This window comes from Apaloderma vittatum, unplaced genomic scaffold (assembly GCF_000703405.1).
Source record: "Apaloderma vittatum isolate BGI_N311 unplaced genomic scaffold, ASM70340v1 scaffold2566, whole genome shotgun sequence".
Classification (NCBI taxonomy): domain Eukaryota; kingdom Metazoa; phylum Chordata; class Aves; order Trogoniformes; family Trogonidae; genus Apaloderma; species Apaloderma vittatum.
The window spans coordinates 8,335-23,486 of NW_009723232.1; the positions used below are offsets into that span (position 1 = coordinate 8,335).

Below are 15,152 nucleotides of genomic sequence, written 5' to 3' on the forward strand. Positions count from 1 at the left end.
AGGTATGTATACAGGGTCCATGCTTGTAACTGTAGACACCTGGTTTGGAAGCACATGAGATGGGATATGGAACCCTGCTATGTTGGATTTTTGAAGCCACCTTTTAGAGTAAGACCATTTTGTTGTAAAAGATGTCCATAAGTGGTAGATGTACTCCAGAGCATAAAGATATGGCCTTTGTTAACTTGTGTGGGAACTTTCTTTTTACCATTTATTTTCCACTCCTTTTCAAGTATTTTGAAAAACAGATTTAAATGTGACACATTGCTCTTTGTTTTCAGAAATGAATAAAGCTAGCAGCCCTACGTAATACGCTGATGGCATTCTACACTGCATTGGGATCGACAAGTCAAGAGAGTGTGATGCCTAGAAATCTTCTCTCAGATTCTCCTGAAAAGGCATCTGAAACCTCTCCAAAGCGCACTTGTGGGAGCATGGAGAGGAGTGACAGTGTGGAAAGTCGTGGCAGCCACGCTAGGTGCAGAAATCTTGCCCTGGTAAGTGTTTAATGAGCCTTATGCTTAGTGATACAAATTACATTAGTAGCTTTGTTCACATCTCGAGATTTTATTTATTTATTTGTTTGTTTGTTTGTTTGTTTAGTTATTAAGCATTGATTTTTGCCATTTCTAGTCCGAAGTAGTTTCTTGTGGTCTTGGTTGTTAAACTGAAAGGCCGGAAAGACCTTCTGGTACAACAGCTTGTTATTCTGATGTGATTGTCTCTGGGAGCTTGAAGAGACTTTGTCTTTGGCCATTCCTCCCAGGAGGCCAGGAAGGGCAGCAAGGAGTATGCATTACGCTGGGCTACTCAGCACAGCCACCCGTATGTTGGTGTACAGTTTGGTGCACATCTCTGCCCTCACCTTCTTAAGCTCATAAAGGAACTTAGGGATAGCGTTGGTTCTATCTGCTATTTCTTTCTTAAGCTCTTTGTTGACACTACGAAATGAAGGTCTCTGCTTATTCCACCTTCATACAATTAGGTGAGTAACAAATACGTCACCATAAACAAAGCTGTCTTCACAGTAGTGAATAGGAGTGTGTGGCTGTTTAAATAGTATGTGAGTAATTGAGGGAGTAGGGTGCACTTCTGCATTTTTCCAATTAGCAGAATGATTCAGGCAATGAACTCAACAGTACAGTTTGTACTGTGACAGGCTAAGCCTAGAAAGCAGGTATGGTTCCTTGCATTTTTCATACTTTTTTTTTTTTAACTTTTTTAGTTGTCACAACCATTTGAAAAGCATACATTTTATTGAGGAAAGTGCACTTTGGTAAACACATTTTCCCTAAATGGAAATTTAAATCTCAGTCTTGCCTTAAATGTGGAATTAGGCTTTCAATCTCTTTCCTTCTACCCCTGTTAGCTTCCTTCTGGTGAAGTTCTTTTCTGTGACAGAGTAAGTGGCAAAAAAAGTTATCAAATAATACCTGTGTTTAGCTGTATACCTGAGAAGTGCTTAGTGGTTTTGTGCTACTTTGTGAGCTTTTTGGTAACTGGAGGTAATTCTAAAAACGTTCCTTCGTGGTTGTTTCTAATGAAAATACAAATCTGCTACCGTTATGCTGCATCCTTCAGCTTGTGTTGCTAGTTAAAACACAAAACAAGTATTACGAAATGTAGTCCCTTAACTCTTGCTGATCTGTGCTAGAAAAAAGTTGTGAAAGATCAGGGAGAGGGAGGTCAATAGTGTAGACAAGTACACTGTTAGGACTCATGTATTTGGAATATATTGTTTCCTATATGAAAACTGCTTGGATCTTAGAGAATTACAGTGGAAATTGTACTTTGTTAAAGAATTGCAACTTAATGCAAAATTACAGGTTAATTTTCTGCATTACTCTGACAGCTTTCCAGGCTATTAAACTAGCAGCAAATCATGTTTACATGGGTTTTCTTCTTAGCTGAGGCTAAGGGAGGATGGTCATTTGAACAAATCACTGTTGATTAATGAGGCTATATACCAATCAGTATGTTTGTACAGTCGCTTCCTGAGTGTGCTGTGTCAGAAAATGACATAGATTCCCTTAGTCTAACTAGATCTTACCCTGTGATAACCCATATGATGCTGCATCAGCTAGAATTGGAATCTTGTCCTACTATGTAATGCAGTAATTTATAGATGGAATAAAAAGCTGGCTGCAGGGTTAGGTAATTCCCATCAGACCTGTGCATCAGCAAAAGAAGTTCCTGAACCCTTTAGTTTGTCTTGTTTGAATTTGTGCATGAAGAAAGTGAAGCATGTACCAAGAAGTTTAATTCTGGTGCCACAGATCCACTTCCATGACTGTTCTTCCAGCAGGATAGTAGGTGGCATGTCCAGTAAGGCTGATAACCAACATGTGGAATAACAGGTCGTTGAATGGAAACACTTTCAATAAAGGCATAATTTCAGTTTATGAGTTGGAGAAGGGGTCTGCCTATTTGAGTAAATAGCAGTCAACTCTTTAGTGCTCCTTGGATGTTCCTTTTTATTATCTGGTGTAAGAACACAGTGTTATTCCACTAGCTGATACCTCTTGCCTGTGAAATACACTTTAGAAATCCTGAGGATGAAGAGCAGTATTCTTCAAATACTTCTTTTATTTATTTATGTATTTTTATATATCTCTCTCTTTGTGTAATTGTGTGTTAAAAGCATGATTTCTTTTTACAGTTCACTAAGCAGATCAGGAATTCGTAAGAGGAAAAGCTAGTTGGTGGAATGTGCTCCTAGAGACCTTAACTTCTTGCTTCAGTAGTAGTGTTATAAAAGTTCAGAAGATGTAGAAGCTTTGGCCTAAGAAGAAGGAGGGGATACACTTTGTGTAGGCAAGTAATTTCATATTAGACCAGTTCTGAGAAAGGAAGGGGCAGATTTTCAGATACACTGAACTTTCACAGCCCTTAAACAGAAGCAACTGTAGACTTCCCAGCCTCTTCATTTATCACTTTTCTGGGGCTGTTCACCTAGAGACACAACAAGGAATGTTGAGGTTGACTCTGAATTTTGTGTGGTTTGGGGGTTTGTTTTGTTTTGTTTTTTTTTAATGCCCTTGCTAAGGAGAGAAGTGTGGCAGTGCTTTTTATGACAGACCTGCAGGTTTCCTCCTACTCATTTACAAAAAGGAGACTCTTAAGCTTCTTGGTGTCAAACTGCATTAGTCACTAAATACAACCTTTGTGTTGCATCTGTGGAATTCAAACCAACCTGGGGATATGATAACAGAGACAAACACTTTTGGACCAGCTTTACCCTACGCTCACCGCTTAGAGCTGGTTTGGCTGACTCTTGGCTGTTCTTGCATACTCTGTGTCTGCACTGGCATTCCTTGCCGTGGAACTGGTTATCAGTTTAGGACGACTAGGAGATGGACATGAATTGCTGTGTGCCAAAAAGGTCTTAAAATTCTGTGTCTGTGATTCTTACCAGTCAACTGTTGTCAGTTCAGTTTAATTTTGCTGGTTTTCTCAGTTGCTGCTTACCTACACAGTGGTGCTTTTAGTTAATCTTTGCCAATTTCAGTCCTTAAAGCCTTCTTTTTTTTTTTTTTTTTTTTTTTTTTTAAAAAATTGAAAGCAAGGTGCTGATGTCATGTCTTGATTGCAGAATTTTCTGTATCAAATGATAGATATTCAGGTCTGGATTTATGCTACCAAGTCTACCGCAGCAGCTGCAGACAAGTGCAAGAGCCTGTGTTTAGATGAGAGGAATGTTTGCTGTGCTATTTTCATCTCACACCAACTTTCAGAACCACAGAAGTTCTTATGTATGAGAATGTGAGTTTGCACACGTGTTCTGATTTCTTTTCAGTGAAGGTGGTATCAGTACATATAGCTGGCAAAAGCATGAGAGAAGCGTTACCTTCTCAGTACATGGAATCAGTTGCCCTGTCCAAGACAGTAGGTAAACAAAAACACTCTGTTCTGCTTGGCAGTTCGGACTTCCAAAACCTGTTCCCGAATGACACTCCCTGATACATGGTATAAGAATTAACTTGCAGTGAAATGCAGTTGAAGCAATTTAAGGACACTTAATTCAGAAATAAAACTAGGTCTTAGTTGTTTTATTTTTGAAGCAGTTTATCTTGTTCTGTTGACCAAATAGGCACAGATTGACTTCTTAAAGCCAATTCTTTTTCACTGCTTCACTCTGGTAATTGTACGGTGTATCTGTTCTCAGCCATGAGTAATTGCTTTGGTTTCTAGGTGTGAATAAAACGTTGGGGCAAGAGTATCATCTGCCAAAATCATACCAGAAGGTGCTGGTTGTATCTACAGTGAGCTGTGCTGCCTAGAACTGTACTAGTAGTAACCTGTGTCAGTGCCTTGGATGTATTGATATGACTTCAGTGCTATACCTTCTGTATCTCAATATGTCTTACTGAGTGACAGATTTGAGGGAGAGTGAATTCTTGTTACTCTCAGTGAATTGTGCTGTGGAATTTTACTTTATTTTTGCCTTTGGTTCAGACAGGTTCTCAATTAATGCTGCAGTTCATCATCATTCTTTTTTGTTCAAGTGATTATTTCTTTTGGTCACTAATGAAGTGGCTTAAATTGGTGGGTGGCTGTGATTCTAAAAAGATGTCTTGCTTATTCTGTTCCTTATTTCTTCGAACAAACTACCTCTGTGGCTCTGACCAGACTTGAAACCCAGTCACTGAAGATGGCTTGTCACGATGAGACACCTTGTATAGTAGAGGTGGTGGCTTGAACATTGCTAATATAGGCAAGAAGAGCAAGTGTCCTCTGAGTAGTCTGAGCTGGCTCAGTATCTCGTCACACATTCAGCCATTTAATTCAGAGCTGACCTAGTTATTTTGTAGTTATGATGTCTCTTGGAGCCTAAAAATTAGTTACTATGACCTTTATCCTTTTTGGATCTGTACAGATAATTCAAATGCAGGACACGTGGTTTTCTAAGTGCACCATGGTACTATCTCTTTGACCCAGCCTCTCTGAAGAGGTCCTGAGAAACTGCTGTTGTTCTAGTAGTTGCTGGAAAAGGACAAGGTGTGTGTCTGTTAGCTCATGGCTATGTTTTATTTTTTATTTTTTTTGTGAGGCTGAGCTGCACATCAGGTACATTCGAGGGAAAGTCCTGAGAAAGTCGTCTCATAAAATTAATGTGGTTTTGCCCCTTGATACTGATAGCAGACTTTACTACAAGTTCTTTAGCCATGTATGAGTACTTTGCCAAATAGCAATACACACAAGAATGAGAAGAATTTTTATGATTGTTTGATAATTTCTATGGATACAGCTGTCTCTGGGCAGGTGGAAGCCATTCCTTACAGGGTGTGGTGAGAGCTATGCTATGCTTCATCCCCTTTAAATTGATATTAGTATGAGTTGGAAGCAGCATGCCTGGAAAAATAAGAGTCCTTGTTCCTACGAGTAAGGCAAGAAGTAGAGAGGAAGAGAAGCTGGAGGACTGCTTGCTTTTGGCCAGGAGTGCAGAACTAGGGTGAAGAGTCTGACTCCCAGCAAGGGATGACTTTGCTGTAAAATGTGCCAGCGAGAATATAGATCCTGAAGGCAGTTTGCTTTCTGAGCGCAGAACTGCATCGTTCTGCTTTGGGGCAGTATCTGACAGATTATTCGAGCAGGTGGGCAGTTCTGCACTTTAATCCTCACTGATAGACACTCCTGAACTTACTTCCAAAGTGGTTCCTTTGTGCTCTACCACATTTCAAGCAGTACTTGGATTAAAATTTCTGTGATGTGAAAGCCAATTTCTACTAGTCTTGCTTTCAGTGCACATAGAGAAGATTTGTTGTAAAGCTTTGGCTGGTCAACTTTTTATGTATTAAAATACATACTGGGCTGCGACTACCTACCATCCATTCGTTTTTCTCTGGTTTAGAACATAACAGGCTCAACTTCTCCAGCCTTCCTGTGCAGCTGTTCTCTCAGCACTCCTTGCTTTGTTCTGGACCCTGCCCAGCTTGGCTGCATCCTTTCCAAAGTTCAGTGACTGAATCTGAACTCTGTGTTCCAAAGGAGGATGTGCTGCTATTTCGTCACCCAGGTTAATATATCCCAGCCTGACATTTGCATACCTTAACAAAGACATTTTTCATCACTCTATGTTCATGTGTTTTTCAGCTGAATTTCATCTGATGTAATACCAGCACACATACATGGCTCGTGAAGGTCTCATTCTCTACCTACTTCTTGTAAGATCTTCCAGAATAAGGCGATTAACAAATACTAAGTTAATTGCCCACTGTTGTAAGTGAAGTATTAGGAGTTTAGAGATGTAGGAATAAATCTGTTCAGGACTTGTTTGTCATATAATTTACAATACGTCATGATACTTCTCAAAAATAACAATCTTCCCCCTGTTGCCAGTTACGTCAGTACCTTGCAGTAACTTTGTTTAGGTGTAGTTTCCTTATGCATCTATGAGTGTATTGGTGGGGGGGGACATATCATAAAGCCTTCAAATCAAGGCATGTGATGTCTTGTGCTTGTATGTATTGGCCAATTCAGTAACCCTCTCATGAGCAATAAGATTGGTGTGAAATGACTTGATTTTGTAAAAATAGCATTAGTGGCTTTTGCCTGAAACATCTTAGATTGGTTTTTTTTTTCCCCAATGTTGTTCTAAAAAAGAAATTAAAGGAAAGAAGAAATTATAAAGTAATCAGTTGAACTTCAATAACCAGAGAGAGGTCTTCAGAATTTATGGAGATCTTGCATTGCTTTAGTTTGCCTTTTTTTTTTTTAAAAAAAAAAGTAGGTTAGACATAATTTAATCAGTTTATGACTTCCATTCATCTCATTTATGTTTTTTAATACTTTTAGATCATTTGTTCCCTCACTTGTGACATATTGATTATATGCTTTGCTAACTATTATGAAGCACGCAGTTATAATTATATTAATAAACTGAAGAAGACAACATTCAATATTACAGTCTTCTTCACCAAATGAAATGGTATTATCAAAATCATCAGACAGTGGGTTGTAAAGGAAATACTTTTTGGCACAGCACACAATTACGCTATGGAACTCATTGCCACAGAATGCTGTGAATGCCAGCCATTTAAATGGGCTTAAACAATAAGATGAATTCATGCTAGAAAAGCTCATTAAGGGCTATTAAGTACACAGATGCGGATGCAACTGGGAAGTCCTTAAGCCACGTATTGCTGGGAACTGGAAGGAAGAAGAATAAAGTCCATCTCGATTCACAGCAATACTCTTCCCTCCCAACCCTGTTTCCCCGTCCTGTGCATTATTGGTGGCTGAAGGCAGGCTAAGGAGCTAAATGGACTTTTTGTTCTGATGCATTATGGTAGTTCTTGTTCTTATCTGGAACTCACTTGCAGCCTAAGCTCCGTTCTGTTCCCTTTTCTGTGAATATAATCAGAGGTACTTGCCTTTTTCTTCTGCACTGAAGCTTTTGTACATGTTCTGATACTGTTCCTGCATTTCTTCTTTTCCTCCCTGTATTTTTTACAGCTGCCTTCCTTAACAGGCTAAGGCTTAAGTGGTGCTACATCTCTCTCCTTCTACTACATATTAGAATAATTTGCTCCCTTCATGATTTTTTTTTTTATTTTTTTTTTTTTTGGAGAAGCATCCAGTCACTCCTCTCTCATGGAACTATGCCTATTAATTCTTTGGTACTGTGCAGTGACTGATGATAAACCAGTTGAATCTAATGTTCTCCTGCTATTTTGCTAATTGAAGTTTTTCTTTCTTGAGCAGTTTTCAGAAGGATGGTTTTATTTTTTTAACCACTGCAGATACCCTGGGATTTCCCTGCTACTCTGTTTCTGTCAGAACTGTGCTGGGCTTGACATTCTAGGTCTGGATGCTATGTTAGGAATTTCTTTAGAGGCAGGTGAAAAATTGTGGGCCTTTGAAACTAAGTCACTGTTTTGGACAGGTAGGAAAGTGATCTTTTCTATGGAACAGATTCTGTTCTCTTTTTTCTTGTTTTTTTGTGTTTGTTTTTTTTTCTCTTTTATACCAAACACTGTCATAACAGACTCTGCGTTTAACGTAAGCAGGAAATATTTGGCTGCTCAGGGATCTGATATATTAATGCCAACTGAGCATACCCAGCTATTTCAGCTGTTTGCATCCCAAATTTCTTCTCTACAAGCAGTCTTTTTAATCCTCAGCTAAGGTACAATTTTCAAGTTACAACTCTAGGCTGGCTTTTGGCTGTAGCTTTAGAGTCAGTAGTTTTAGGTATATGTGAGATGCAGTTTTGGGAGGCATGTTTGTGTATTAAGAGTAGGGAGTTGCTGGAAAGTATGAAGGGAATAACTAAAGTAACTGAAAAGACTTTGACTGTCTTCAAAGAGACAGGAGGCCTGGAAAACCAGCCCAGAAAGAACATGAACTGTTCCAGTACATGGAATCTGTGGGAAGTAAACTAATTGGAAATAGACTTGGTAGCTTTAGTTAAAACTGGCATCAGTTAACCACCACAAAATCCCTCCCATCTTTCTGAAAGCTCTGCTCTAAGTCATACAGATGGGCATTTTATAATACACTGCTGTTCCCAGACCAGTGGTAAAGCAAGTCACTGCTTGCTTCGTATCTCTGAGCTCCTTTGGTCTGACCAACTTAAGTAGGTTTATCTTCACTGTGCTTGTATGTCTAAAATGAAGTTATTTACTTGTCCCACAAACTGAAACATGCCTTGCCCGAGGCAGTTCCTAGCCAGGCTGCATGCCTTGCACCTCAGTATAATGATCGGCTATAAGGCTGCCTAATCTCCAGAGCTGCAGTTTGGGGTTTTTTTCTTTTTCTTTTTTTTTCCTTTCCCCTCCCTTAGGAAATGTGATGTTGGTCATCTTGAAGGAAAACCACCGAGGAGGGAGATCAAAGTGCTAACCTAGATGGGGTTGGCCTGTCAAATCGAGGTGTGCTGTTTGCTACAGATGGGTTTGCAAAGGGATGGTTGGTCAGTTTGGGTTGTTCACCAAACAGGAAACTGCTCATTTCAGCAAGATCCGTGAGGGGTGGCAAGTCAGGCAGAGCTCTGCTGACCAGTCCTCCCACAAATCTTACCTGGCAAGGAAAAGCGCTCAGTCTTGCAGCACGGAAATAGATGGAAGGAAGGGCTTTGGAAAGCCTTTGCTTCAGCTCACATGGTGTTTTGCTCAGCCCTCAATCAAGTGAGTTAACCTCACGTTGTTCTTTTAGATGAACCAAGTGTGGTGCAGTAATTTCTGTACTGCATCACAGTCTGGATCTGCTGCCCTTATGAACTTCTTAAACGCAAACGCCCTCACCCTCCTTTTTTTTTTTTTTTTTTTTTTCCTTTGCCTGTGGAAGTCTGGCTCTTGCAGTGAGCTCACCCGCAACAAAAGCCTCTTGGGAGTTCTGTTCAGCTCCCGCTAGGGCCTAGCTAACAACGACTCCTTTCCTGTCATTCTCTCACCTACTAGACATAGCAGCCCTATGAGTAGTTGGGTGGGGAAGGAAGGAGATTGCAACATCCATTAGGAAAAGAAAAAAAAACCAAACAAGGCTTGTCCGTCTCCTCTCGCTTTTCAAGTGCAGCTGTAAAACTTTCCTTGGCCTTTGAAAAGTGAGCTCTGCCGTGTGTGGTGGGTGCAAGCTGTGGAATACAGGAATCAGTCAGCCTTTGAAGTTAGTCCTTTAAATAGGCAATCGCGAATGGCAACAAAATTTTAAGCTTTTATAGCAGGTTTGCTGCAAGCTGGAGTAAGTTACTCATTCTGAGAGTACACTCTGAATGTTAGGACTAAGTTACAAGTACCCACTCCTCCATATGTGTCTCCCAGCCATCAAACCATGTTCACCATGATAACAATAAATCTAACAATAAATCTCTAGAATTGTAGTTGGAGCGTGAGTCCTGCAAGCTTTATCATCTGTTTTAGCACAAAACTGTGTCAGCTGTGGCTGAAGACTGCTGTGTTCACATGATTGCAGCCACAGATAAGCAAGCCTGTCCTGGAGTGTCCAAACTAAGGATGACTGAAAGGCAGCCTGACTGTCTTCTGTATTTCGTTCATTTATTTACAAGGAAAACATCCTACAGGTCACCCAGGAGAAGGCAACTGAGAGCCCTAAAACGTTTATTTTGTGAGCTGTAGTGTTCTGAGTGCGTAGAGACTAACTGCTACTTGTTACAATACAGCACTTCATAGTTGTTAATCTATAGGCGTTACTTTCCTACAGAGGTACATTGTTCTTATTTTTAATGCCAGGGATGGGGATGAAGGCTTTGTTTGCGCAAGGAGTTAACAGGTAGAGCTGCGCACAGGTTGTGGGTGTTTTTCTTTTCTATTCTAATGTACGATGATCTGAACAGGCACGGTGAGTTTGAAGCAAGTCGTGCTGCCCTAGCAAGAGCATGCCTACCTCTTGGATATTTGCACTGCATACCTTTATGTATTTACCTAAATTCTCCCAATCCCCTATTGAGAAGTAGCCTTGTTACCTTACCTGCATGCATAACCATATGTCCCTCTACTCTGCCCTGGTGAGAGCACACCTGGAATACTGTGTCCAGTTTTGGGCTCCCCAGTTCAAGAGAGACAGGGACCTACTGGAGAGAGTCCAACGGAGAGCTACGAGGATGATTAAAGGACTTGAACATCTCTCCCATGAAGAGAGACTGAGAGAACTGGGGCTGTTTAGCCTTGAAAGGAGACAGCTGAGAGGGGACCTTATTAACATGTATCTGAGGGGTGGGTTTCAAGAGGAAGGAGACAATCTCTTTTCACTAGTGCCCAGCATTAGAACAAGAAATAATGGGTTTAAGTTAGAAAATAGGAAGTTCCACCTCAACATGAGGAAAAATTTCTTTACTGTGACTGTGACAGAGCCCTGGCACAGGCTGCCCGGAGAGCGTGTGGAGTCTCCTTCTCTGGAGACTTTCAAAACCCACCTGGATGCGTTCCTGTGTGACCTGCCTTAGGTGACCCTGCCTTGCAGGGGGGTTGGACTAGATAATCTCTGGAGGTCCCTTCCAACCCTGAACATTCTATGGTTCTGTGATTCCAAATGAAGAGCAGAGATGAAAAAGGAAACTATCTTGTATTGCTTTGCTGGTGCCTTCTTGTTAAATTACTGATGGCGAAGTTTCTAGTATATGCAGGGTGGGAGAGAAATTCAGTCCAGAAAAGGGAAAACCTCATTTACTTTTCAACAATACCTAGTTACATTCCAGAGCTTACACAGCTCTCTTGGGAAATATCTTTCCTGTGTCCATTGTCTTAATGTAGTGCCTTTCCTAATCATTCTTTGTCATCTCCAGGCTTCTGGAAAAGTGAGTGTTTCCCAGGGTGTAGGTACAGCGAAAAGAGTTTGCACATTGCTGCCTAGCTTCTCATAGTGATGCTGTGTTAATTGAGCAGTGACTCACAGAAAATGAAGAGTAACTAGTCCAAGAGCTTATTTATCACTTCTGTGGTCTACAGGATTGCTTCCTGCTGGTGAAAATGGTGCAAGGCACTTTACTGCTAGGAAACACATCTTCGTATTTATTGTAAATTTTACCTTTCTGTAGCTCAAAGGCAAAATCTTTACAAACCCTTTCCCAACTCATTATTATTTCTTTGTAACGTACCACGTAACTGGTTAACTCAGAGATTGCAGTGGTAGAGACAGATTTCAGCTGCAGCTCTACCTCTAGAAGCCAAGTCCCCCTTTGGTCTAGAGCAAAAAGGGAATCAACCCATTTGCTGGACTGTCCTGAATGCGCTCTTTCTGTCCCGTGCTGCTCCCCAAGCCTTGTCCCTGAACCTGACACAGCAACTGAAACAGCTTACTGCTGTTTGGAGCCCGAAGAAGCTATCATAACCCTTGTAAGGGCACACGTGTGGGGGATATTTTTTTTGCTTTTGTTTTTGTATGTTTTTATGATCTTTTAGCAGCTTGTTCTGTCCAACTCAAATGAGCACTTGCCTGCTGAGCTAAAGTTAGGTACTTTAAAGGATGAACTACCAGTTGCTGTTCTTCAGTCAAAACTAATGCCCTGTAAACTTCTGGCTTTCGTTGTTGTTGTTGTTGTTGTTGTATTGGTTTTTTCCTCTTGCATTTGAGTTGGGAAGGGATGAAACAGCAAGCAGGAGATGCGTATGATGTGACTGCTGCCTGTTTCATCCTGCCTTCAAAAAGGGGTGCTGTGTTTGCTCTCGGTGCACGTACCGGTACTCACCTGTATGGTGCTAAACTTCCTGGCTTTTTCCTTTTTTTTTTACCCCATAGGATGATGAGAGTCTGAAATACTTGACTCATGAAGAGCAGGATGTTCTGATGTTCTTTGAGGAAACCATAGATGCCTTAGAAGATGACTTGGAGGAACCGCTCCAACGTGACAGTGGCATCCACTGTCAGTCTCCAAGGTCAACAGAAGAAAACGTGTCCAGTCATTCGGAGACTGAAGATATCATCGATTTAGTACAGTCGACACCTGAGAACAGCGACCATGAGGGCCCTCCTAGCAGAGACACAGAACCAGGTAGTAGTATTTCTTGAGAGTGTGTTTGTTTTTTTGCTTTGACCTAGCCTTGATATTTGCCAGTTCTCATCAGAAACAGACAAAGAAATTCCCTATCTTCCTGTACTACCTCAAGATGAATCTGTTACACATCAGGAGCTTGGAGTACTGCGATTTTAATTTGACTTGGGATTTCTGAAATTTTTGCTGTTACTATAACTTTTCTTTCCTCATGGAGGTCATGCATATGATTAAATTCTTGGACTGCTGTCTCATGCCCTGCGTGGTGACTGAGTTGTAACAGAACTGAGTGTTACGCAGAGTCATCGCAGCAAGGCAGACTCATGTTCGTTGATGTGTTCACGCTCCGCTTCTCTCTAAGACCTCTTAAGACTTTCTGTAAGAGTTTTAAGATAGCAGATTGTTTGTAGTGTTACTTTATGTGGCACTGAAAGGCACATGATCCTGTCAGTAAGTTTGTGACACAATAGTGTATGGCATATTGTTTTTCTTCACCCTGTGGAGTTTGCTCTCTCTGTTTTTGAGGAATGGATTTATCAGCTTGTACATGTGATGGGATGTAACATGTCCTCTCCTGGCTGTTGTAATACAAAATGAGAATCACAAAACTCTTACAGAAAAAGCAGCCATTGAAACACAGTGAAGCTAACATACAGATTGTGAATGAGTGACAGAAAGAGGGCTTCTAGTAAACGCGTTGTAAATGTGATGATTTGAATTACAGCATCGCCTACAAGATGCAATTGCTGGGAGTTCAGTTATAGTTTCTTCTGGCAATGTGGGCTGAGTTTGAGTTGGAAAGTTTGGAGGAGGGGAATATGAATGCTTGCTAAAAGTAAAACAAAGCTTTGTATTCTGCTCTGTATGAAGAGTTAATGGCATTATTGCTGCTTTCTCTTTTAAGTGTTGGATTCTGCCTGGAGAGCTGAGAGCCCTAAGCCAGCTGCACCTGCTGACCTTCCCCCACAGCCCCCTGCACCACCACCATCGACGTCTGAGACACTTCCTCTTCCTCCTCCACCCCCTCCTCCAGTGCAGCATCCAAAATTGCTTCGTTCTGTCCCCACTCCGCTCATCATGGCCCAGAAGATGTCGGAGATGGAGAGCAGGGTGCGCTTCCCCAGTGCCCTCAAGGAAGGGAATTTGGACAGAAAGAAACCCCCAGTAGCCAATGGTGATCATTTTGCAGCTCCAAAGCACCCTCCTGCGCCAGCACCCAAGCTGCACCGCTTCCCGAGCAACATCAACATAACCAATGTCGGTGGCAAAGAATTCAGTGAGACAATTTCAAAAGCAGCAGTTAACGTCCAGGAGAGGAGAGCTCAGGTGCTGGCCAACATCAATGGAGGATCTTTTCTAGCAGCTGAACTGGAGGAGAAGCTGCAGAAGAATGACCTCTTGTCACGTAACAGAAGTTCTTCCTTAAGGGATCTCTCCTCTGAGCAAACACGATACGAGGCCCTGACAAAACTTGGTTTAGTTAAGGGAAAGGCAGCTCAGGACCAAGTGGACCGTGCCCCGAGCACTCAGCAGCCTGATGTGCAGCCCAAACAGACAGATGCTGTTCCCAATGGATATCAAAACATCCATGAGATTTTAAGAAGCGAGCCCAGCCCTTTCCTTCCTATGGGCAAAACCGTAACAATCAAACCAGAGGTAACTCTTGCTGCTAACAAGGAGAGCAGCCCACAGCAGAACACGTTGAAAAGTTGTAATGATTATAAACAACCTAGCCTAAACCTGGATATAAGGAGGAGGTCGGGTTCGCTCCCTAGACCTTCTGGATTTCGATCCCAAGGGATAACGGTAAAGTTTTCTGGCCGCGGCTCTACAGAAGAAGCCAGGAGAGAGGCACTTCGGAAACTGGGACTACTAAAAGAGACTGCGTGATTTGGATGAGTGTTGTGGCAACGGGAGGGAAGTCGTAGCATGGCTTTGTGCTTAGAGTAGTCCCAGCAGGATTCGGATCTAGCAGACTGGAAGAAGGAAGGGGAAGTTCTCTGCCTCAGGCAAGCTAAGGAAGTTCTAAACTCTGGAACTGCCAGCTTGTGTTTATCCCAGAAGGACTGGCACCACATACAGTCATGTGGGCTTCAGCTCTCCTTCCTACAGAGATACTCATCTGTTGCTCTTTGTGACTAAGAGGAATTTCATTTAAGTAATGCTGGACTGTAGTAGACAGCATCTCGTTAATGAAGTGTACAGTGCAGTATTGTTGTACATAGCAAACTGAATGGCAAACCTTCCTTTGCTCTTTCTGAAGCCAAAAAGGAGAGCTCTCTCCTGTCCATGTGCATCTGTCTGTTCGTGGAAGCTCGAGATAATGTCAAACACTAAATTTTCTGACCAGCATGACACACTTCTGTGAGTTTTTGTTGTCTATATTATGTCTGGGCTTTGTTCCCTACCAGTGGTGGAGTCTTCTGCTTCCTTGCTCTGTGACCCCTTGGCTCAAGACTTTACACAAGGGCTGGCTTCTGGTTTGACCTTCTCTTTGACAGAGCGGGCCAGGCTTTGAGTGGGTGACTGCATCACTCTGCTGCTTCACTTGAAGTCTTCCCTCTCTTCCCAGCCACCTGCTTCTTGGTCACGCTCTGGCAACCTACGTGTCCAGTGAAAGGCACCAGATAAGCCTCAAGGATATGCGCCGTGCACCGGTTTTTGCCCTGACAGCCAAAGAGTCTCCTGACAATCTGTGTCCCCA

General features: G+C 41.9%; 1 protein-coding gene across 1 annotated transcript; it reads left to right on the forward strand.

The window, feature by feature from the left end:
* Positions 1 to 317: 317 nt before the first annotated feature.
* PROSER2 (proline and serine rich 2) lies at positions 318 to 14,338 on the forward strand. Its single transcript, XM_009872022.1, has 3 exons — positions 318 to 497; positions 12,196 to 12,448; positions 13,353 to 14,338. The coding sequence occupies exons 1-3, from the start codon at positions 318 to 320 to the stop codon at positions 14,336 to 14,338; spliced, it is 1,419 nt and encodes a 472-aa protein (XP_009870324.1).
* Positions 14,339 to 15,152: the final 814 nt, after the last annotated feature.